This window comes from Perissodus microlepis, chromosome 3 (genome assembly GCF_051167445.1).
Source record: "Perissodus microlepis isolate ML-2025 ecotype Zambia chromosome 3, ASM5116744v1, whole genome shotgun sequence".
NCBI lineage: Eukaryota > Metazoa > Chordata > Actinopteri > Cichliformes > Cichlidae > Perissodus > Perissodus microlepis.
The window spans coordinates 26,382,475-26,407,311 of NC_140463.1; the positions used below are offsets into that span (position 1 = coordinate 26,382,475).

At 37.7% G+C, this 24,837-nt stretch overlaps 1 protein-coding gene across 1 annotated transcript; it reads left to right on the forward strand.

Moving 5' to 3' along the window:
* The first annotated feature begins 1,849 nt into the window (after positions 1-1,849).
* LOC146390752 (complement C1q-like protein 2) lies at positions 1,850-23,674 on the forward strand. The gene is made up of 5 exons (XM_084922201.1): positions 1,850-2,030; positions 9,664-9,745; positions 9,854-9,897; positions 22,921-23,049; positions 23,313-23,674. The coding sequence occupies exons 1-5, from the start codon at positions 1,850-1,852 to the stop codon at positions 23,591-23,593; spliced, it is 717 nt and encodes a 238-aa protein (XP_084778327.1). The 3' UTR covers positions 23,594-23,674.
* The last annotated feature ends 1,163 nt before the right edge of the window (positions 23,675-24,837 follow it).

Here is a 24,837-nt window from a genome sequence, read left to right on the forward strand (position 1 = left end):
TATTAATTTGGCTTTTTTGAGTTGAGGCACATTTAATCGGCCAAGCATCTCAACTCCTACTGGGTTCCTTTTTTTCTTTTTTGCTGGCCTGGTGGAAGGAACATCACAATTAATGCATTTCCACACCAGTTCTCCACTACAGAGTTTTTAGAGCAGCACCGTAATAGCAGCATATAAATGTTGTGGGATCCTTCTCTTGGGAGGGTGAGTCAGTGCTGCATGTTCATGTGATGATGTCTACTATAGCAAAAGACATTCTGAACTTAATGGACTTAATGTACATTCTGGACCTAATGATCTTTCAGTGTGTGAACATTTCTAAGGTTGTAGCAACTGATGTCACACTACTCTGCTCATTCATCTTTTCTTTGAAAACCCTATCTATGCACGCTAATGTGTGCAATTTATTTTGTCTCTATCAATCAACTTGTAGATGATTTTCAATTCTAAGATTTTAAATTCTTAAATTACAAAAAATGTCTTTTTGGTGTCCTTACACCCACAAAGGTCAACGAGGTATCTGGCAATAGAGCTCCACTGAGACATACCATGCTGAAACTTTGCTTGCCTGCATGTATAATTATTTATACTACATTTTTTTTGTATATTTTTGACAAACTGATAACAACTCAAGGCCACATTGACTTACTTCAACCATACTTTTAGTGACGGTTTATTTATCTTAGAGTTTGGCACCATGACAGTAAACAATGAAAATAGGATAGAGTAGGATAGAGCCAACTAGCCTCCAAATTTAATTTGTTAGATTGAGGAAAAGTTCATAGTTTAAAATAAGTTAGTTCACAAACACAAATACAAATAGTAAAGGCTATCCAGAACCTCAAAACGTGACAGTCCTGAGTTAATGAGTTTGGAGTGAGGTCAGGCTAAAAGAAGCAAACGTGAAAACAAAATCATAAAATTGCGCAGTGACAGGTTTATGCTTTTTCTGGAAAGAAAACAAGGTAGGATTAGATGGAGGAACTGGTGTAGAACATTGACCTTTGCACAAATACAACAACAAAACAGTGATGATAAATACTCACAATGTTTACAAGCTGTTTATTTGTGAGTTAATTAGTACTGATATTTTCAACACACCTGAAAATATCAGTTTTAATCACTTCATTTAAGTATAACCTCCAAATTGAATTGGTAACACTTAGGTAAAGATCACGGTTTGTGTTTATATACCCCAGCTCCCAAACTTACATGTGCACATTGAGCACTCAAGCCCTTAAAATGTGACATCAAAGAGTCCTGAGGTAATGAGTTGGGAGTGAGGCTAGGCTCAAAACTGCAATAATCTGATAATAAAATAATAAAATGGCACAATAACAGGAAGAAAATAAGGTTGTATTCAATGCAGCAACTGGTGTTGATGGAGAACTTTGACCATTCAGCAGAAATACAACTACACATAAATGGTGGCAATGTTTACACTCTCTCATAGGTATTAAAAAAAATCTGTTTAGACTTTATCTCTTGGAATGATCTCTCGTTTAAAGCAATTAGTTTTTAGCTACACTAAAAGTGTTTTGCCAGTAAGTGTACTAGTTCCTTATTGATCTGGGCTCAACTTGTACAGTTACACAGATACACAAAAGATTTAAAAACAAGTCTATTGATATGTTAATGATTAACAGACTAAACTGCATAAAAGGAGCATCAACCATGTTAATCAGAGGTTTGAAGATTGTGTGATGCTGATTCAGCTTAGACAATGAGCGCTTTATGGTTTATTTTTCTGTTCTGTGGCTTGAGTCTGTCACAGAGTGACAGTGAAAATGCTACTGGAACACAGCTGTGCCATCCTGACATTTATAATTTCCTGAAAGAATTTGGAGTCATGACAGAAAAAGTTAGATCTATGGAAGCCAGACTTAAGGACAGTGAGACCAGGCTTAAGGAAACTACAACCAGGCTGGAGTACAGTGAAACTAGGCTGAAGGAGAGTGAGACCAGGCTGAACGACACTGTAACCAGGCTGAAAGACAGCGAAAAACAGATTTTGATGCTGCAATACAAAGGTAAAATTGTGGACAAATAATCAATTTCAATGAAACATTACTCATCCAAGATAAATGTCAAAAGACAGAATGCTGTCTCTTGTCAAAGAAGTCATAATTATGTCTGCAAGAGATAAAACATATTCTCATATTTTGGTTTGGGGTACTGAAACTAGAGCTAATGATGTTGTTCTTAATTCTCCAGAAAGAACAAAGGTAATATTCAGTGCAGCAGGAGGAAGAGGAGATATATCAATTGGACCCTTCAACACAGAAACTACATTAGCCTTCAAAAGAGTGATTACAAACATTGGAGATGCGTATAATAAATACACAGGTACGACTCGCAATATTGTTTGTGTTAACTAAATAAATTAGAAAAAAATGATAGTATCATTTTACATATACATATACTTTTCAATTTAACTGAAAAGTTAAATGACAAGTACTGTTGTATGCTGATTTAATAAGTTTGATGTGTCACATGGCCCTCTTCCTATTGAAAAAACAAAAGTTGTATCCAAGATGGCCGACTTCTAAATGGCCACCATGGTCACCACCCATCTTGAGGAGTTTGCCCCCTCACATATACTAATGTGCCGCAAACAGGACTTTAATATCACCAACCATTCCCATGTTATTACGGTGTATCCATATAAAAGGCCCACCCTGTAGTATTGAAGTATATTGTTGATTTGCGATGTTGACTTTCTGCTTTTAATTTACAAACTGTGACCAGAATTCTTCTTTTTCCTCAGGAGTCTTTATAGCACCTGTTGCAGGAATTTACTACTTTTCAATTTTTTATCATTCTGGAAGAAACGGAGCACTGAAACTGTACATGAACAATCATTTAATTGCCATGACCCATGATTACCAACCAGAAGAACGTGGATCTAAAAATGGAGGAAATGCAGTATTCCTGCAGATGCAGACAGGAGATCAAGTGTATGTGTGCTTGGGTCCAAACTCACAAGTTTGGGGATCAAACTATCATACGACTTTCAGTGGGTATTTAGTTACTCCAATATGAGAAACTGAATAAAGCTAATTATTACTGGCTCATAAGCTCAGGGAAAGCAAATGGAACCATGCTTCTCTCCCCTTCTTCAGTGAGGAGAGAGCTCATTGTATCTGCCTTTTAGTTTCTTTCTTTTACCTTTAATTTAACTTTTCTTCTGCTTTAGTCTTCTGTCTGTTATTTTATATTTTATAACTAGATAGACAGAAAATAAATAAATAAATAAATAAATATGAGGTTGAGTTAAAGAACAGCAAAAAGTAAGACTGAGACTGTGCAAAGGAGTAGTGTAAATTGCATTAATAAAAACAGTATGCAGACTGTAAATCTACAAAAAGCTGCAAGTAAACAGAAGTATGTGTGTGAAATCTTACGCCTGACCTACATTTTCTTATATTAAATAAAGCACAAGTGTCATACAGGGTAATCATTTTCTAATATCATAGCAGGAGGTGTATTATTTCCTCATTTTTTCATTCATTCCGCAATTTTAGGGAGCAACTTTGAATATATTTGTAAGATGACGATTACAATTTTTTAAAAATTTGATTGAGGATGGTCATAGTGCTACTGAAACACAGTCATGCTTTCCTGATATTACACCATCTGCTTGTTTATACAGGGTTATCAAGCATATAAGGATCGTTCAACACAACTCTGTAATATTAGAGTCAAGATGACAAGTGTCATTTTGTAACAATAGTAACACATTTCTCGCTTGTCTTAATCCTTTTTATCACTTATATAATGCATTTTAAAATGTTCCTTAATGTTAACATAACCCAAATAAACATGTCTAAACTAAATTTATACAAATACATGTGTTATTTCCACACTGTTCTTTCCCTGTAATTACTTACTGTTTATTACGCATACTTTGACACAAACAGATAATAAAGGTTTAAGAAATGCTATTGATTAACAGCTGATTATAAAACAACAAAAGAGAAGCTGAAATATGAATAACTATAAACACATTTCCAGCCAGGAAAGTCAATAAAGAAGCACATGAGGTAATAAACTGAAACCATTTACTGAATGATACTGCTGATAGACTATTTGATGTTTCAGTCATTACTTTCAGTGGCGCTGTCACTTGGTGTTCGCTCGCTCTGCGGTAGAGTATCACTTCCTGTTCCTGCTCAAACACAGTGGTGTTTCTGAGTAGCTTATTTGCTTAGCAATTTAATTAACAACTTTTAAATACATTCTTCTTTCATAGTATAATCTTCACGTGCTTCATCCGAAGCACACTTTCTGTGTACTCACTACCTAATTTATAGCCAAAGTATTCACTCACTGTCTCTGTACTGTTTCGCTAGCTTAGCTTAGCTCGTAGCCGACTCGTTAGCACCATGGCTACTTCACCTGTCCCTCCTGCACTTTCTTGCTCATTGTGTCAGATGTTTAGTTACTCCTCGGCCTCCTTTAGCAGTAATGATATCTGTAACAAATGTAGCATATTTGCAGCTCTGGAGGCCAGGATTACTGAATTGGAGACTCGGCTTCGCACCCTTCATTCACCCGTAGCTAGCCAGGCCCCTGTAGCTGGTGCAGCCGAAGATAGCGTAGGCCCCGCTAGCTGTTCCCCGGCAGACCCCAAGCAGCTGGGGAAAGAGGGCGGCTGGGTCACGGTGAGGAGGAAGCATAGTCCTAAACAGAAGCCCCAGGTACACCACCAACCCGTTCATGTGTCTAACCGTTTTTCCCCACTCGGTGACACACCCGCCGGGGGTCAAACTCTGGTAATTGGTGATTCTGTTCTCAGACATGTGAAGCTAGAGACACCGGCAACCATAGTCAATTGTCTTCCAGGGGCCAGAGCAGGCGACATTGAAGGAAATTTAAAACTGCTGGCTAAGGGTAAACGTAAATTCAGTAAAATCATAATTCACGTCGGCAGTAATGACACCCGGTTACGCCAATCAGAGGTCACTAAAATCAATATTGAATCGATGTGCAACTTTGCTAAAACAATGTCGGACTCTGTAGTTTTCTCTGGTCCCCTCCCCAATCAGACCAGGAGTGACATGTTTAGCCGCATGTTCTCCTTAAATTGCTGGCTGTCTGAGTGGTGTCCCAGAAACGATGTGGGCTTCATAGATAATTGGCAAACCTTCTGGAGGAAACCTGGTCTTGTTAGGAGAGACGGCATCCATCCCACTTTGGATGGAGCAGCTCTCATTTCTAGAAATATGGACAAATTTATTAAACCCCCCAAAATATGACTATCCAGAGTTGGGACCAGGAAGCAGAGTTGCAGTCTTACACGCCTCTCTGCAGCTTCTCTCCTCCTGCTACCCCCCCAAAAACCCATCTCCATAGAGACTGTGTCAGCTTCCAAAAAGACAAAAAACAAACTAAAAACCAGCAACAAACAACTTAAACATAAACAATTACAAAGAAAGAACAGTACAGTATCCAAAGAGCAAACCAAAGAGTAAAACAGTGAAATGTGGATTATTAAATATTAGGTCTCTCTCCTCCAAGTCTCTGTTAGTACATGACTTAATAATTGATCAACAAATTGATTTACTCTGCCTTACAGAAACCTGGTTGCAGCAGGATGATTATGTTAGTTTAAATGAATCAACACCCCCAAGTCATTCTAACTACCAGAAACCTCGAAGCACAGGCCGAGGGGGCGGTGTGGCAGCAATTTTTCACACTAGCCTATTAATTAATGAAAGACCAAGACAGACTTTTAATTCATTTGAAAGCCTGATGCTTAACATTGTCCACCCCAGCTGTGAAACTCAGAAACCAGTCTTACTTGTTATCATCTATCGTCCACCTGGGCCTTACACAGAGTTTCTGTCTGATTTCTCAGACTTTATATCTAATTTAGTTCTGAGCTCAAATAAAATAATTATTGTGGGTGATTTTAACATCCATGTAGATGCTAAAAATGACAGCCTCAACATGGCATTTAGTCTGTTATTAGACTCAATTGGCTTCTCTCAAAATGTAAAAGAACCCACCCACCACTTTAATCACACTCTAGATCTTGTTTTAACATATGGCATAGAAACTGAACATTTAACAGTGTTTCCTGAAAACCCTCTCCTGTCTGATCATTTCCTGATAACATTTACATTTACAATAATTGATTACACAGCGGTGGAGAGTAGATTTTATCAAAGTAGATGTCTTTCTGAAAGCGCTGTAACTAAGTTTAAGAATATAATCCACCCACTGTTATCATCTTCAATGCCCTGTACCAACACAGAGCAGAGCAGCTATCTGAACACTACCCGAAACAGAGGTCGATTATCTTGTTAATAATTTTACCTCCTCACTACGTACGACTCTGGATACTGTAGCTCCAGTGAAAACTAAGGTCTCTAATCAGAAGTACCTGACTCCGTGGTATAATTCTCAAACACGTACCCTAAAGCAGATGACTCGTAATCTGGAGAGGAAATGGCGTGTCACAAATTTAGAGGATCATCATTTAGCCTGGAGAAATAGTTTGCTGCTTTATAAGAAAGCCCTCCGCAAAGCCAGAACATCTTACTATTCATCACTGATTGAAGAAAATAAGAACAACCCCAGGTTTCTCTTCAGCACTGTAGCCAGGCTGACAAACAGTCAGAGCTCTGTTGAGCCAACCATCCCTTTAACGTTAACTAGTAATGACTTCATGAACTTCTTCACAAATAAAATTTTTATCATTAGAGAAAAAATTACCAGTAATCATCCCACAGATGTAATATTATCTACAGCTACTCTTAGTACCATTGATGTTAAGTTAGACTCTTTTTCTCCAATTGATCTTTCTGAGTTAACTTCAATAATTACTTCCTCCAAACCATCAACGTGTCTTTTAGACCCCATTCCTACAAAACTGCTCAAAGAAGTCCTGCCATTAATTAATTCTTCGATCTTAAATATGATCAACCTATCTCTAATAATCGGCTATGTACCACAGGCCTTCAAGCTGGCTGTAGTTAAACCTTTACTCAAAAAGCCATCTCTAGACCCAGCAGTCTTAGCTAATTATAGGCCAATCTCCAACCTTCCTTTCATATCAAAAATCCTTGAAAGAGTAGTTGTCAAACAGCTAACAGATCATCTGCAGAGGAATGGTTTATTTGAAGAGTTTCAGTCAGGTTTCAGAGCTCATCACAGCACAGAAACAGCTTTAGTGAAGGTTACAAATGATCTTCTTATGGCCTCTGACAGTGGACTCATCTCTGTGCTTGTCCTGCTAGACCTCAGTGCAGCGTTCGATACTGTTGACCATAATATCCTATTAGAGCGATTAGAACATGCTGTAGGTATTACAGGTACTGCACTGCAGTGGTTTGTATCATATCTATCTAATAGACTCCAATTTGTGCATGTAAATGGAGAGTCCTCTTCACACACTGAGGTTAATTATGGAGTTCCACAGGGTTCAGTGCTAGGACCAATTCTGTTTACATTATACATGCTTCCCTTAGGCAGCATCATTAGAAGACATAGCATACATTTTCACTGCTATGCAGATGACACCCAGCTCTATCTGTCCATGAAGCCAGATAACACACACCAATTAGTTAAACTGCAGGAATGTCTTAAAGACATAAAGACCTGGATGGCCGCTAACTTTCTGCTTCTTAATTCAGATAAAACTGAGGTTATTGTACTCGGCCCTGAAAATCTTAGAAATATGGTATCTAACCAGATTCATACTCTGGATGGCATTACCTTGGCCTCCAGTAACGCTGTGAGGAACCTTGGAGTCATTTTTGACCAGGACATGTCCTTCAACGCACATATTAAACAAATATGTAAGACTGCTTTCTTCCATTTGCGCAACATCTCTAAAATTAGAAATATCCTGTCTCAGAGTGACGCTGAAAAACTAGTTCATGCATTTATTACTTCCAGGCTGGACTACTGTAATTCATTATTATCAGGATGTCCAAAAAACTCACTGAAAAGCCTTCAGCTAATCCAAAATGCTGCAGCAAGAGTACTGACAGGGACTAGAAGGAGAGAGCATATTTCTCCTGTTTTGGCTTCCCTTCATTGGCTTCCTGTTAAGTCCAGAATTGAATTCAAAATCCTGCTCCTCACATACAAGGTCTTAAATAATCAGGCCCCATCTTATCTTAATGACCTTGTAGTACCATATCACCCTATTAGAGCACTTCGCTCTCGCTCTGCAGGCCTACTTGTTGTTCCTAGAGTATTTAAAAGTAGAATGGGAGGCAGAGCCTTCAGTTTTCAGGCCCCTCTTCTGTGGAACCAGCTTCCAGTTTGGATTCGAGAGACAGAAACTATCTCTACTTTTAAGATTAGGCTTAAAACTTTACTTTTTGCTAAAGCATATAGTTAGGGCTGGACCAGGTGACCCTGAATCCTCCCTTAGTTATGCTGCAATAGACGTAGGCTGCCGGGGGATTCCCAAGATGCATTGAGTTTTTCCTTTCCAGTCACCTTTCTCACTCACTATGTATTAATAGACCTCTCTGCATTGAATCATATCTGTTATTAACCTCTGTCTCTCTTCCACAGCATGTCTTTTATCCTGTCTTCCTTCTCTCACCCCAACCGGTCGCAGCAGATGGCCGCCCCTCCCTGAGCCTGGTTCTGCCGGAGGTTTCTTCCTGTTAAAAGGGAGTTTTTCCTTCCCACTGTTGCCAAAGTGGTTGCTCATAGGGGGTCATATGATTGTTGGGTTTTTCTCTGTATCTATGAAGCGCCTTGAGGCGACTTTTGTTGTGATTTGGCGCTATATAAATAAAATTGAATTGAATTGAATTGAAACATGATGAACAGCGTTTAATTTTCTAAGTGTCTTTACAGCATGTACTAAAATTCTTTATTATTTTATCTTCGTCTGTCATGCTGCCAGTGTTTGCTTACAATACAGTACATTGACAATTAGAAATATTAATACACTGAGTATGAAACAGCATACATGTATGCAAAATATGTGAAACTGAAGCATTTCAGAAATACGATTTTTGTATGTCTCTGAAAAAAACAATAACAATTTATCGGTCAACATTTAATACACCTGATGGACATTTGTTTTGTAATTTTGGCTGAAAATATAACAAAATTAAAATAATATCATCTTCCAGCAACCATTTAAATTTCCCCTCTAATCCAAATGGTTAAGCATTAAGGCAGTGTGAAGAGCACGTGGTAAAATCAGACAGAGCTGGTTGTTTCTGCTCGTCTTCAGACAGGAGTACCGTGTTAGTAGTACTGTGATAACTATATGCATTTATACTTATTTGTACACAAATAATGCCCAAAGAACAACATGTAGTAAAATGCTTGTGTCCAAGCTGCGGACAGGCTGCAGACGTAGCCGTGCCATTTCAGGGGGTCTACCAGGACCCTTACTGGATACTGGGTGGGAATCCAACTTGTGACTCCCACTTTAAAGGTGTGTAGTCTCAGGTTCAAACACATATATAGATATAGATATAGATATAGATGTATTCAATATATACTAGAGTTTGAGCTTAGACAATGGCAACTACACTGAGACTGCTTCCTAGTAAATGTAGTACTATTTCCTCAATACTCTTCTGTTGAGTTTAACTAGTACAGACTGATAACAGCTGGATAAAATATTTTAAAAAAAAGTTTATTAGTCTGTTAATAGTTAACATGTGAATGCTACTGAAACAAAGTCATGCAATCCTGACATGTGCAAATTGCTGGTAGACTTTGGGGCCATAATGGAAAAAGTGAACTTTATGGAAGCTAAGCTGAAGGAAAGTGAAGCCAGGCTGAAGGACACTGAAATGAGCCTAAAGGAGACTGTAACCCAGCTGAAACAAGACAGTGAGACAAAGCTGAACCACACTGCAAACAGACCGAAGGAGAGTGCAAACCAGATTTTGGAACTGCAACACAAAGGTACATCAAGGGCAATTTTATTGATTAATCTAAACACTTTTTTCATAATTGTTTTTGGTTGAATCCTCAGTTTGACTGAACCTTATGTAATCATCAAGGAATAATGTGAAAAGACAGAAGCTGCATGTAAATGTGTTTACTGTCAGAGAGTATAAAGGTACAATTTTGAACTGCATCTCCAGCAGTGGACAGGGGAAAGGACTGGACTGACAATGAATGAAAAAGCAGTCAATGCCCAAAGAAAATCCCTGAAAGATCTTTACAAAACCTGGAAAACTACTGCCCAAGTAATACGATTTGAAAGTCTAGCTCTTTAGAAGTAAAATGCAAAGAAATGAGCTTTGTCTCAAGGCTTTTAGTTTTGTTTATTTACAGCAGTTATTCTGTGTCCCGCTCTACATTTGCATTGCTTTCTCAAAATACTCTCCTGAGGTCCAAAGCTGCAAGTTTAAACCACTTTAAAGAATCTCAAACTTTCTCCAGCACAGTTAAGTTCTGATGATCAGAAAATGATTTTTTTTCTTTGTCTGTTTCAGATTTATCATTGTGCTTACTTACCCAGTACTATACAAAGGTACTTCAAAATGAACCAATGAAATTAAGTTGGATTTTATGCATATACACAGGATGCTGTCTTTGCAGCTGTCAGTACATTTTTTTGTACTTCTACCTTGCCAATAAACAATAAAATTTAAGTTTAAAAATCTGAACTGATTTTTAAGATCAAGTGAAATGAATTTGACTGCTCTGTGTCTTGACCAGTCATGCCTTTCTGATGTGTCACGTCATAAGAGAGCTGGTTGTCATGAGAAACTGAACTGAGCAACTGAATCTTTTCAAATCTTTTGAAAATGGTTTCTTTTTTTGACGAGTCATAATTCACAAAACTGCAGGAGACATAAGACGAAATACATGTGTTTGTGAGGAGACAATCATAGATTTACTTTACACAAATGTATTATATTATTTTTATGATTTGTTTTCCACAGAAGCAACCAAGATAATATTCAGTACAACGTTAAAAGGCAGTAGACATACTGGACCTTTCAACACAGACACAACAGTAGTAATATACCTGTACTTTTTTTGCCCCCCCCCCACCCCCGCGGGCATTTTCCCCCCTCCCCTATCCCCCTCCGCGTCCATGTGCGTGTGCACGTGCGCGAGAACGGACTTTTTGCACGTGCATGTGGGTCCTGGGGTCATATGAGTTTACATGTGTTTAATAGCGTGTTATTTAATGAAACCATTATGTGTTTTAATTAAACTCTTTTTAAAGGATTGTATAGGTCTCAGAGTTCTGTTATTTAGACATAGATGATTTAATTTAACTACTTTAGGGGTATTTTAACTAGTTAGGAGCCTTTTGCCTTTCTTCAGTGCTATTTAGGAGCAAACAGAGGGCCGCGAATAACAGGTATCCCTTTAGAAATAAACTGTGATACTTCTAAAAATCGTGTATTCCCACACAGCATTTAATTTAGCTAGTTTAGGAAGATCAAATAACAGGTATCGCTTTAGAAATAAACTGTGATACTTCTAAAAGCAGTGTATTCCCACACAGCATTTAATTTAGATAGTTTAGGAAGATTTCACTTTTCTAATAGTTTCACAGGCTAATAGTTTTTAAATAGAGCACCACAAACAACATGTATCCCTTTAGAAATAAACTGTGATACTTCTAAAAGTACATATTCACACTAGCGCTGTATCAACCCCAATGTGGCTTTAATGCAACTAGTCTTATAATTATCTACTAGGCTGCAACAGTTAGACTCGATGATTACACATAGATGATTTAACTATTTTAGGGGCATTTCACTTTTCTAATAGTTTCACAGGCCAATAGTTTTAAATAGAGCACCACAAACAACATGTATTCTTTTAGAAATAAACTGTGATACTTCTAAAAAACACATATTCACACATAGTCACACTCTGTAACAGTTAGACAGAGGGGGTGCAGTTAGGCTCCCAACAGTCTGTAAAAAAGGTATGACCCAACAAAGAAGCTCCCTTATCAAGAGCATCCCAGCCCAAAGATGTTTCTTCACAAACAGTTAATTCCCACACTCTGTAACAGTTAGACAGAGGGGGTTGCAGCATTTAATTTAGCTAGTTTAGGAAGATTTCACTTTTCTAATAGTTTCACAGGCTAATAGTTTTTAAATAGAGCACCACAAACAACATGTATCCCTTTAGAAATAAACTGTGATACTTCTAAAAGTACATATTCACACTAGCGCTGTATCAACCCCAATGCGGCTTTAATGCAACTAGTCTTATAATTATCTACTAGTCTGCAACAGTTAGACTCGATGATTACACATATATGATTTAACTACTTTAGGGGCATTTCACTTTTCTAAAAGTTTCACAGGTCAATAGTTTTAAATAGAGCACCACAAACAACATGTATTCTTTTAGAAATAAACTGTGATACTTCTAAAAGTACATATTCACACCTAGTCACACTCTGTAACAGTTAGACAGAGGGGGTTTAGGTGCCCAACAGTCTGTAAAAAAGGTACAAACCAACAAAAGAGGCTCCCTTATCAAGAGTATCCCATCCCAAAGGTGTTTCTTCACAAACAGTTAATTCCCACACTCTGTAACAGTTAGACAGAGGGGGTTGCAGTTAGGCTCCCAACAGTCATGAAGAAAACAAAAGAGGCTCCTTTATCAAGAGTATCCCAGCACCCATCCCAACTGTAGTGCCATACATTCCACATTTTTAATTACAAACAGTTCCATTATCTTATCTTATCATGTCAGAGGTCAACAGAAACCATGTCCAACAGAGTCTCCAAAGGCTTTCCACCTTTCTTCCTTACATCGTGCTCTTTTATCTCTACATCTCAGAAGTCAACTGAAAGTAGCCCCACCTATATAAAAACACCCTAATCAGACACCTTGTATTCTTCCACACTACTTCACAACTGCCGCAAAGTATATTGTTTTAACTTTTTATTTTTTCACCTGAATGTGCGTTGGAGCCGACTTTGCTACCCGCACAGAGCGTTTCTGACAGTCGGGCGCTGCTTATACAATAGAGAAAAGCAACAATACAGAGTGTTTCTCTGCTCCAAGAAATCCGAGGTCCTTTCACAAGGTAAGCACGTCTGTTATACCCAGGGCATAAATGTCTGTATGGCGGTGCTGATTATTCAAACCCTGTTTAAAATGTGACACATATGTTGTCCGAAAACAATTCCTCTAAATTTGCAAAGTTACTGATTTAAAAAATATATATTTTCGAATTTTTAGTTGCATGTCAAACATATGATAGACTCTTGAGCATATTTATATAGCTAAATTCACAATGGTATAACCATGCTAAATAAAAGAGGCCCAAGCACCAATGCACTCTAATGCACTCCGCTAAACCGTATGTTGATAAGTACATGAAGCGTACCTCTACAGCTGAATACAGTTTGTATCCACACTCTGAGGGTCTGCTGAATTGTTTTTAATATGGCACTTTTTGACAAACAGCAGATGATGAAATCCTCTTTATTGTAGAAACTGTCCCTAAGCTATTGTTGCTCATACTTACTGAGGTCCCTAGCTACTTCCTTGCTATGTCAGTAAACTTTTTTGAAAAGGAAGCTGGTGTAGATTTAAAGAAACATCTTAATTGAAGCAAAGGCAAAAAAACTGGAATGAATTTTATGTGACCGTTCATATTAAAGCCAACAACAAGTGAAAATCCAAAAACGGCTCCAATCCTTTGTATTAATGATCTCCCCCCCCCCCCCCCCCTCTCTCTCTCTCTCTCTCTCTCTCTGTGTGTGTGAGTGTGAGTGTGTGTGTGTGTGTGAGTGTGCCCTCACAGAAGGAAGGTCACAGCAGGAGCTTTTCTCAAACGCATTACCAATCAGTTTTTTACAAGAAGTGTAGCTCATACAATGGTATAAATGTATTCTTTGCGATACTTTATAAATATGAAACTAAAGATTTTGAGTTCGTGCACATTGTGAAGCAAGAATCTAAATATTTGTGTCACAATGATTTCTATAAAAGCATGTTGTTTATGGGGATAATGCAACAAATCTTTTGTGCGTCCTATTAATGATCAATGATAATTGAGGAGGAACCCTGGCTCAGGACATTTTCATGACCAGTGACAGCGCAGACAACTACTAATGAGAGAACCTGTTTTATCATCATAAAGACTGTGATATGAAGCATCGTTAAAGTGTCACTTCAGTAATGTTGACTCATGTTTTTAATAACGACTTTAAAACACTAAACTCTAATTTCTGTGGTTATTTTAAGTTTACAGAATATAACATGTGGTAAGACGACGAGTTTTACTTCTCACTGTCCGTGTTATGTGTATCTATTTATCATGTATGCTACTTTGCTCTGTGGACTGTAAAGTGTTTCATTGTGTTCATGAAATAAACCAGACTTTCACTGGCTGCATCTTTTACTGCTTTTCTGCTTTTGTTCACTCCAAGTTTGACAAAACCTACAGATATCCAGAGTTAACTCACTAACAATGTGGAGCAGTCTCAGTGTATTTAGCTGCTTTTTCCCTGAACACAACCAACTGAGAGAAACGCCTGTAGTCCTCACTTTGGTCATTTGAACGCTGAAGGAGATTTGTTCCATAGACACCTTATACTAGTGTTTCCTGCACTACTATGTTCTATTTAAATCCAGATTCCTTTTATAGTTTGCAGTGAAATTTGTTAAACCATTGCTTAATGGGACAGAAGTACAAGTCACTCTTTACTAACACATTTGTAGATGAGTTTATTGCTGAACAACACAGCTAGCAGTCTCACACACTCTTTAGGTTTTCAAGTTATGTGTGTAAGGGTTTAGTCTATCAAACCTTACCCTTTTCTCCCCAGTATCACAAGAGTATGACTCCCAAAGTACGGCTCAGTAAACAACCAACGATTCTAAAGCCAGAACAGAAAGATACAGTTGGAAGATGAATGATTGCGTTTTTATGATGCGTAGTAAAACTACCCCCTCTTCTTCTTCTCTGTGTTGTTGTTGTTGTTGTTCGTGTGTGTGTGTGTGTGTGTGTGTGTGTGTGTGTGTGCCTTAGAAGTCAAATAATACATTAGCCATACTTAAAAAAAAACATCTGAATTTCATTTAGAACTGAGATTCTAAGTTGTAAGCAGAAATCGTATGCACAGCCAGAAACATGTTTCCCCACTTTCACAATGCTGAGGTGTCAAATCCACAACCCCCAACAAATGGTTTGTTACACGCGGGTGTGAAGGGCAAGCTTTACTTACACAGCCTCACACACAGTAGATTTTTAAAGTTTTTGGGTACAGTGGTTTAGCCACAGATGCAACTTCTACTTTTGATAAAGATCACTCCATCTGTTTATTTCTTAAGAAATTAAGCATCTTTATTAAGCTCTTATTTATAAATGTCTACACAATAATAGACAACGTGTGCTCTGTGACATTATAGTCTTCTACTTCTGCTTCCATTGGTTTGCATTTTAAACTCCCAGCCTTTCAGTTTGTTATGAACGACTTATATTTCTAACATTTTGTGATATAAAAGTGAACCATGCGACTTTTTTTTATTTTCTGTTTGATGGAATGACTTAAGACACGAGTTATTTAAACAATTCTAAATGACAGTGTGATGGCCATAGTACTTTATGTGGGCCAAATGTGTTAAGGATAATGTTTATCAATGTAAAATTGCAAAGAACTTGTGGATAGAATATAACATTTTGTAAACGGGTACCTCAGAAGCTGTACTGGCAGATCTATGTATGTAAGGTAAAACTTTCCAAAGTACTTCCACTTAAGTAACTAAACACATAAAGTCACCCTTACCAATAATCCACTGCTCCTTGAAAAAGTAGCACAAACAGACAACTGACTGAGCGATGATAAGTAGAGCTACCCGAGGCCGATACTCAAGCAGAAGAAAATAAAAGTTGTTGTTTTTGTGGCTCGAAAATTAAAGAAAGTATGTTTAATAATTCAACAAGACCCGCACCTTCAACACATGTACATTCAAATTTTGGAACAGGCTCAACATTGCTGTTGTTCAATAGTTTTTACCCGTTCGAAAAAGTCATTTTACGGCTTTAATGTTTCCAGCTGATAAGGAGAACGAGTGCATTTCAAGTGAGCGTCCAAAGGCTTTAAACATCTGCTTTGTCTGTAACGACAGTATCAAACTACAGAGTATTGTTTTTACTAAAATTCAACATTTTCAGATGAAAATTTGGCTGCTTTTTGTTTTTTTCACTGTAACACCCACCTCAATGCCATTTTTAGGATATTCTTGGTGATCCCACCTTTTTCATATTTATGCTTTTGGCACTGAGGGTATCTAATACGCATGTTGTCACTGTGTTTTGTACTACCAGCTGTGAGGGCTCTGCTTTTGCTTTGAGCAGTCTGTTTTTATTTTGTCTCGTGACTGTGTGTTTTTTTTCAAACGAGATCCTCGTCAGTTTGATTTTGTTACCACAAACTTTGTGTGAAGTTCACAACAGAGGTAAAGAGATTTAAACACCCCAGTTTAAGGAGGCAGGCAGGGGTTGGACCACCTGCACAGGACAGGTGAAGCAGAGAGTGTCCGGGGAGATGTGCAACAGAAGCAGAGGGAACATTTTACAAGATGATAAATGGCAGATTTAGGTGATTAAGGATTTGTTGACAAGATTAAAAGACACGTCCGTCAGAGTTCAACAACATTACAGTTTGATTAAATAAAAAGTTTTTAAACTACACAAGGGTCATTTTCTCCTCTGATAGTAAGCATATTAAACATGTCAAGAAAGAAAGAGTATAAAGAAAAATAGTAAATGTGTGTCTAATTAAACTCTTCCTGTGAACCTTATATCATCCTTTAATATGTTTGGTGTTACAAAGTTGAAGAAGCACAGAAAAGATCATCAGACATTAATCTAATCAGTTTTCATTCATTCATATTGAAAAGTTGAAATCTTCCCTGCTAGACCCAAGTGCAGCGTTTAACACCGTTGGCCATAACATTTTATTACAGCTATTATTAAATGGAGAGTCCTCTTCACACACTGAGGTTAATTATGAAGCTCCACAGGCTTCTGTGCAAAGAGCAGTTTTGTTTACATTATACGTGCTTTAGAAGGCATAGCATAGCATACATTTTCACTGCTATGCATATGATACCCACCTTTATTGGTTAAACTGCCGGGATGTCTTAGACACATAATGAGCTTTAATTTTCTGCTTCTAAGTTCAGATAGAACTGAGGTTATTGTAACGGGGCGTAAAAATCTTAGAAACACTGTGGCTAACAAGATCCTTACTCTGGATGGCATCGTCTTGAGCCGCCTGTTGTAGTGATTTGGTACATTATAAGTAAAATTGAAACATACAATCCCATAGCACAACATCAACATTTATTTATATACGAAAATAAAAATGCTTTTTCAGAAAAGAATTGTAACTTCACAATTCATCATCAAATCATATTTATGCAATAAGTGACTTGATTCTTGTCCACAGAAATCCATATGCTTTAATATGATGTAACACTATAGATCAACTTACCTCAGAATATATAAAGCATATAAACAATTACAGCAATATGATGCAACACACACAGCAGTACTACTGATCCAAAATACTCAAAGCTTCATAGAACTGAAACAAACATCTACTTTTAGCTCCATTCTGCTGCTGATACATGCTTTAGGTTTCTGGACATTAAACTTGTTGCTGCCTTTCATAGTGTGTAACTTGAAGGCCCTGAGTACTTTCTCCCACACTGAAAACACTGGAATGAGAACATTATTTTAACATTACCTAATAAGACTGATTCAGGACAGATGATTAGTTATTTTAAACTTTCCTAGCAGTCCTTCACAAACAGGGAACAGTCTGTCTATTCTCTCCATCTGTCAGCTGCTGCTGGCTCTTCCTCCTCCTCTTCCTCACACACTGCTGAGTTTGTCCTGGTGGATCATCAGGGGTGCAAAGCCTCACAGATGATGTGCAGCAGTGGGTCCCTCAGTCTGTCCTCACTCTGGACACTTGCAGTTGTCACACATGGAAATCAAATGTGTGATAAGCTGCAGGATTCAAACACAAGTGTAACTTATAAATACATGTTCATACTTTTATTACACAATCAGAGAGAAAGAAACAGAGAGAGAGTGCAGGACAGACAGGTGACAGTCTCAGGTGTATACACTGCTACAAACAGGAGGATTTAGTGTTTGTGTTATTACGAGTGCTAAACAAGAAGAGTTCCCAGTGGACACATGTGTGACTCCTGTGATTAAAGCATCTTTCTTTCAGCTTAACGAGTGAACCGTCAGCTCGTTCAAACACACGTTAAAGTCCGTTTGGCTCGACACCACCGAACAGAGGCAGCAATATACCCACATAGCAAGCTGGTCTGGCCCGCAAAGAATGACGGCCCTTTGGTGGCCCAGATCAGGTTTGCCAGAGGTACTCCACACATGGGTCAGCACAGGACCACCAGTGTGTCTGCAACTGGCCTTGTGCTGGCCCATGTGTGGGCCACCTGGGAAACCGGATCTGGGCCCCCAAAGGGCCGTCATCCTTTGCGGTATTTGGGCCATGTGTAAGCACATTGTGTGGGCCAGATCCGGGCCATACCAATTTTGCTATGTGGGTAACATAGCTAACATTAACAGTGCAGTGAATCCTGCTTGTAAGATGAATGCCAACTATTGAACGGTGTATATTTCAAAGGCTTTAAAACCAAGTTGAGGCTGAAAGTACAAACATTACTAATGTCACATAATTTTGCCGACATGTGGCCAACAGTAATTTTGTAATATTCTTCGTTATTAAACATTTGCACATAAATAAGTGACATCATATTCAGTACTTACTTTTATAAGTTTACTCTTCGGCCGCCCCGCTTCAGCCACCCACCTTTTTTTCCCGAAAAAAATATCCACACCCACCACCGGGCAAAGAATCTTGGGATAGGTTGGACCACGAAGGCTACACCGGACCGAGCCTTCAAATCTCGGGAAATGAAGGCCGCATTTGGAGGACTCTTCGGTAACTCATTAACGGAGATTTGCCGCGTTAATGCAGTTATGGCGTTAACGTCATTTTAACGAGATTAACGCTGACAGCACTACTTTAGACACTTTTGTATTGGCATCCTGTTTAAAAAATAATAATTTCACTACATTATCAATAGTTAATCTAAAAAAGCACATTATGTTAGGAGCCGGGTTATGGTTGCCTGGTGATTTTGTTTGTGTTTTGTGTCTCCTTTTTTGGCATAGGTAGGTGGGGCAGTTATTCAATGAACCTGGCACACCTGTTACCTGTCAACCTGCTTTCTTCTGAAGCGTTCTTCAGGAGCTGCCTGACAGAGGACTAGTGTCGGAGTATTGACTTTTCTGGAGTGCCTGATAATCTGCCAGCCTGCCTACTGGAGCCTGTGGATTATTTTCACTGGTGACTGTACGGAGTTTTGTTTCCTCCCCAGGATCTCTCGGTTTCTCCAGGTCGCCTCGTTTGGTTTGTTTCACTTACGGAGGTTTTTGGCAAACAGTACCAAGTAAGCTCTCCAACTCTTGGTAAAGTCTCTTTTATGCTTTTCTCGGTTTCGGGTAAGACCCTCCTAATTCTCCTGCTCCTCTTCCCTTAGATCGAGTGCGCTACCAGTGTCTCCTCACCTGCACGTCCCGGCTCCACGTCCCCATTCACATTTTATTGTATATACACTGTCCTTGAAAATTCATCTCCTTCACTGTAAATAAATTGTTTCACCAAAACTCTATGCCTCCGTGAGTTCTGCTCCCTGAGTCCACCGGTATTTTTCATAACACATTATACCAGATGACAAAGGGTATTAAGTAGCTAAAACTGTAAAGAATTACTTGTACTGTATTATAACAACTAAACAACAAACAGAACATTTTTCTCTAAGTAGAAGAAAAATGGTCTCTGTTCAAGCTGTTTCCCCACCAGTATAACCCACTGGAATCATGTCTAGTAGATAGTTTACATTTTAAGTGTTTGTTTTGGCTGCTAAAGTACTGTGCTTGCTTTTTGTTAAGGAAAACAGTTTGTTGATATAACTTAAAGTTCATGGTCACTGATCATGATGAAAGACTGACACAGATAGAAACTGAATTTCTGCAGAAGAGAGATAATTTATATGTCTGTAGGGTGCCAAATTTTACCCAGTTGTTGTAGCACATAATTTAGTTTTGCATAGACATATTATTCACTCTTGACAACATGGCAATCCAAATCATATTTATGCAATAAGTGACTTGATTCTTGTCCACAGAAATCCATATGCTTTCATTTTTTCCTTTTTGTAATTATATGGTGTTATGCTGAAATTGTCCAAAAACCTGCTCTTCTGCACATACTGTAGTTTCATAAAGTGACAGGGATAATAATAATTAACAGTTGATCATGAATAGCATAAATGCAGCCATGTGAATTATTAATAATCAGAGATGAGGGGAGTGAGTAACACAGAATCAAGTTTACAAAGAAGAATTTTGCCCTTTTTTTTCCTCATTTTTGAGACCCGAGTTCATCCTGGAACTTTAAACAAAATGCATCTGAAACACACAGATCAGTAGAAACAGACTGTTGTGTCTCAGCGCAACAATGTTTTAACTATGAACTCAGTGCAAGACAACGTGCACATACACATACACACTACATATGATTTGTCTTCAGTGTTCAGAGTGTCTGATGATTTTTGGCCAATATGGGGAAGAAGGAGGCCAGGCTGTGTGTCATCTGATACAATGTCAAAGACAAAGCATTTTCTAGGACTCTCATTAGAAGCGCTGATTCTGTCGCTCTTCATGAAATCGTCAACCTAGGAGTCCACATAGAGTCTGTGAGTCCCACTACTACATGTTTAATGTCTGTACTTATATTTTCAAAACAGACTTGTAACTTTTGGTTTAACATATTTGAGGGAAGTTATTTCACGTCACATCAAACTGATTTGAGCCAGAACAGTAACACAATCCTATGACGTTGCAGTCCCGGTGCTTTTGCATCTAGCTAGAAATACTGAAGCGGTGTAAGCATAAAGGGAGTAACTTTTTGTTAAGTGGCAGGTAATTTCAAATGCAATGTTTCAAAGAACTCCAAAAACAACAGCAAACACACAAACATTTTGTGTGCAGCCTGTTGCTAGCTAAAGTTTCAGCTGCTTTGCTTCACAGGAAGATTAAAAAAACAGAACTTCACTGAGAGATGGAGAAAGATAAAAAAAGAAGGAATAAAAAAAAAGAATAAAAAAAAGGACAGGAGAGGAAGAAGATGGGTTATATTTAAAAATAAGAACTGCTCAGTGGCATTTGATTAACTTGAAATTTAAAGCTTACAAGTTTTTAAATCAGATACTGGGTCTGTACATGTGACATATTTTTTCATATTATGAAACAAACTAAGGCACGTAACTGTGTCATCTAAAGGTTGCACGAGACTACTGGTGTACTGTGTTGAATTTAAAGTAAAGAACAGTGTAGGTTACAGAGTAGCAGAGATATATTTGAAATTAAGCTGAGGATACATAGAATCATTCACTAAAAGATTGAACTTTGCAAGAACCCCCAAGTCTGATGAAAAACTATATCTAATGCACCATTTATAGTTTTTACATTGTTTATTTTAGCTATAATATTTGGTGTGTTGACACAACATAAAGTTCATTGCCCCATGACACCAATTACACTGTGACAATTTTTTTAACACAAAATTTATTTTTTTCATTTAGTATTGACTCTTGCCAAAGACAGAAAATCTACAATGATGCCATATATTAGTATTAGTGCAAATCCACAGAAATTAATATCAGAGAAAGAAAGCCTATGTATTATAACAGTAACCGTAATGGTCATGCTACATTTATAATAGTTAATGCTGTTATTAGTAAATGTGTTACTCCAGTGGTCCCCAATCCCCGGGCCATGGACCGGTACCGGTCTGTGAGTCATTTGGTACAGGTGTGAAATATATGGTTTTCAGGGTTTTTATTTTTAATTCGGTTTCCCTGGGTCTTTTCCTCTGTGATATCAATAAATGTTCTTTTAGAAAAAATAAATAACTTTACATTATTTCCGTTTTTTTATTATCTGACTCTGAACAGTGTTTCGGGTGTCATTGTCCTTCATTACTCCCAGGTGGGACTGTCTCGTTCCAGAGAAACAAGCACAGGGCTGTCACTGATGTAGCGTCATGGTGAATTTTGCAATTTCATGTACTTTATATTTGTTTTGTAGTTGTGTGTCTTATTTTAAAAGAAATATTTACGCATTACCATAGCAACCAGAGAGCATTAAGGGGCACAGAGGAGGATGTTACTCTCATTGTTGTTGGTGCATTTCAGGAGGACACTGCTAATAAATTTACACAATTACACAGTGAATTCGTTTTTATTAATACCACAGATTTTGTCTTGGTCATATCATTTTATTTCGTTGTACTCTTTATCCCTGAAACCTTAAAGGCCGGTCTGTGAAAATATTGTCTGACATTAAACTGGTCCGTGACACAAAAAAAGGTTGAGGACTGCTGTGTTGCTCTTTCTTTATTGATTTCTTTCATTGATCCTGGTTGACATAGTTAGATAACAAATACATAGAAAATTGTGTAAAAAAAAAAAAAAAGTATACGTGTACATGTTAATAATTAATAGTGGATGAGTAGATGACATAAAAGCAACCAAAGCAGATCATTTGTCAGAAGTCTGTCAAGTGGTGAAATTTTGAAGATGAATCTCAGCAGTTCATTTTTGATTTTGTTGTTTTGTGGCCTGGCTGTGGCCCAGGATACTATTGAAACCAATGCCATGACAGAAAAATTAAATTCTTTGGAAATCAAGATGATGAACATTGAAAGCAGGCTGGAAAACTACGAAAGTCGCATCCTTCAGCTGGAACAAAAAGGTAAAGAATAAAGCTGAAGCAGACATTTTTTTTTTGTGATTTTCAACATCTGGAGAAATAAAATGATGTGAAGAATCATACTTTAACACATATCTGAAATAAAAATGTTTTTTTTTTCTTAGAGAGAAACACGGTCATATTCAGTGTTGGAATTGGAGTGGATTCACCATTTGGGCCCTTTAACACAGACGTAACTATGATCTACGATCACACATTTGTAAATGTTGGAAATGCCTACAGCCCAGTTACAGGTAAGATTCTTCTTCACAGTTTTGTGTTAGTGAAGTAAATAAAGCCAAAAAAATGTGTCATGTGATGATGCATGTTTACATTAAGTAATAACATTTGCAGATTCGTAATACTGAAACTTTTTTGATAATTTTGAAAAAATGAAAGAGATTTAAAGATATTACAAGTGTTCAACTGAGGTGTTTCTTGCATTTATATGTGTAAAACTTGCTTGTTCAGAAAATGACAAAAAATTAAAGGAGTTTACTTTTTTTTTTTTCTCCAGGTGTCTTTACAGCACCTGTTTCAGGTGTGTACTTCTTTACCATTTTCTCTCATTCTGGAGGTGAACATAGCACATGGCTGCATTTATACAAGAACAATGAGGTGATCTTACACATCCATGATCACCAGTCAGCTGACACAGCTGATAATGGAGGAAATGCGGCGTTCCTGCAGCTGCAGCAGGGTGATACAGTGTATGTGCGTTTAAAGGAGGGTACACATGTCTATAAATCCAGAACAGTAACAACTTTCAGTGGATTTTTGGTCAAACAAAACAGTTAAAAAGAGATGTACATTTCTTTGAAATTGTGTTTGGCTGCAGTGGTTCTTGTGTGTGCTCCAATAAAACACATTTAAATCATACCTACAGCTGAACATGGGGTTTACTTCACTTTTGTGTTGTTAAACGATTTAGTGCTTATCAAACTAGTAAAAGACTCTTTAAATGTGGCGTGGAAATGCTAGTAAACTTGTTTTTGATGTATTTGTAACTAGTAGACGAACAATATTATGTTTGGAAACAGTTCACAGGGAATATTCAACATTCAATATTCAGGCCAACTGAGACATTTTTTTCTACCGCTCTTTGAAACCAGGATTGAACTGAAACATTATTTTGTTCATCTCCGTCTCAGAGAAAACCAGCAACAACAACTTTGTACAACTCAAAGTTGAAACTCACACAGAAGCGAGGGAACTTCAGTGCAGTGTTACGTGCAAATTTTAACTTTGTATCTATAACCAGACCTCAACAAAAAAATGTAAATTTGTTTGTATAAATATGTTTTACAAACACAAATCTTTTTTTACAGACACACAAATTCTCATCTTTAGATGCACAAACATAAAATTTTCAAATATTTTGGTTTATAAGGTTGCAAAACAATTCACAACTACACAGTGTGATTTACAAGTACAACATTTTTATGACCACAGTTTGAGACCATACACAATTGACTCTTGTGTTGTGAAATGCATTCTTGGATACCTTGCTGCCCCAAGTCTACACTACCACCAGTTCATAGCAGTCGGTTATCTAGGACCGACCTGTCTTGACTTACTTTGCACAGTAACCAATCAGATGTTAGACAATCTGTAGTGGCAGCGTTAACCCCGCCCTCTGAGTTTGATGGGTGAGGCTGACAGATAAAAGGTATTCATAAAGACAGCCGCAGGGACAAGTTCATTTTATTTAAATCACTGAATGACTGAAATGTGGGAAAAATCCACTACAGACAAGTCAATGCTGACAGGTTTTAATCATCCAGTCAGAAAAGATTAATCTAAAAGTCATCAACTGACTCCAACTGCCCAGATCTGATTTTAAAAAAGTTAGGTCTTTTTTGGTGTTGAGACAAACTTCGGACTGAAAATAAAATGTATTTCTATGGGTCAGTTAGAAGGTACTCCCTCTACTTGGATTCACACGGTTCAAAAAGTTTAGGGTAGCATAATAGTTTGGATCACACACCCCCAACGTTCTGTAATGTTACTGATCAGCTCCACATTTATTGTGTATAGTTTTA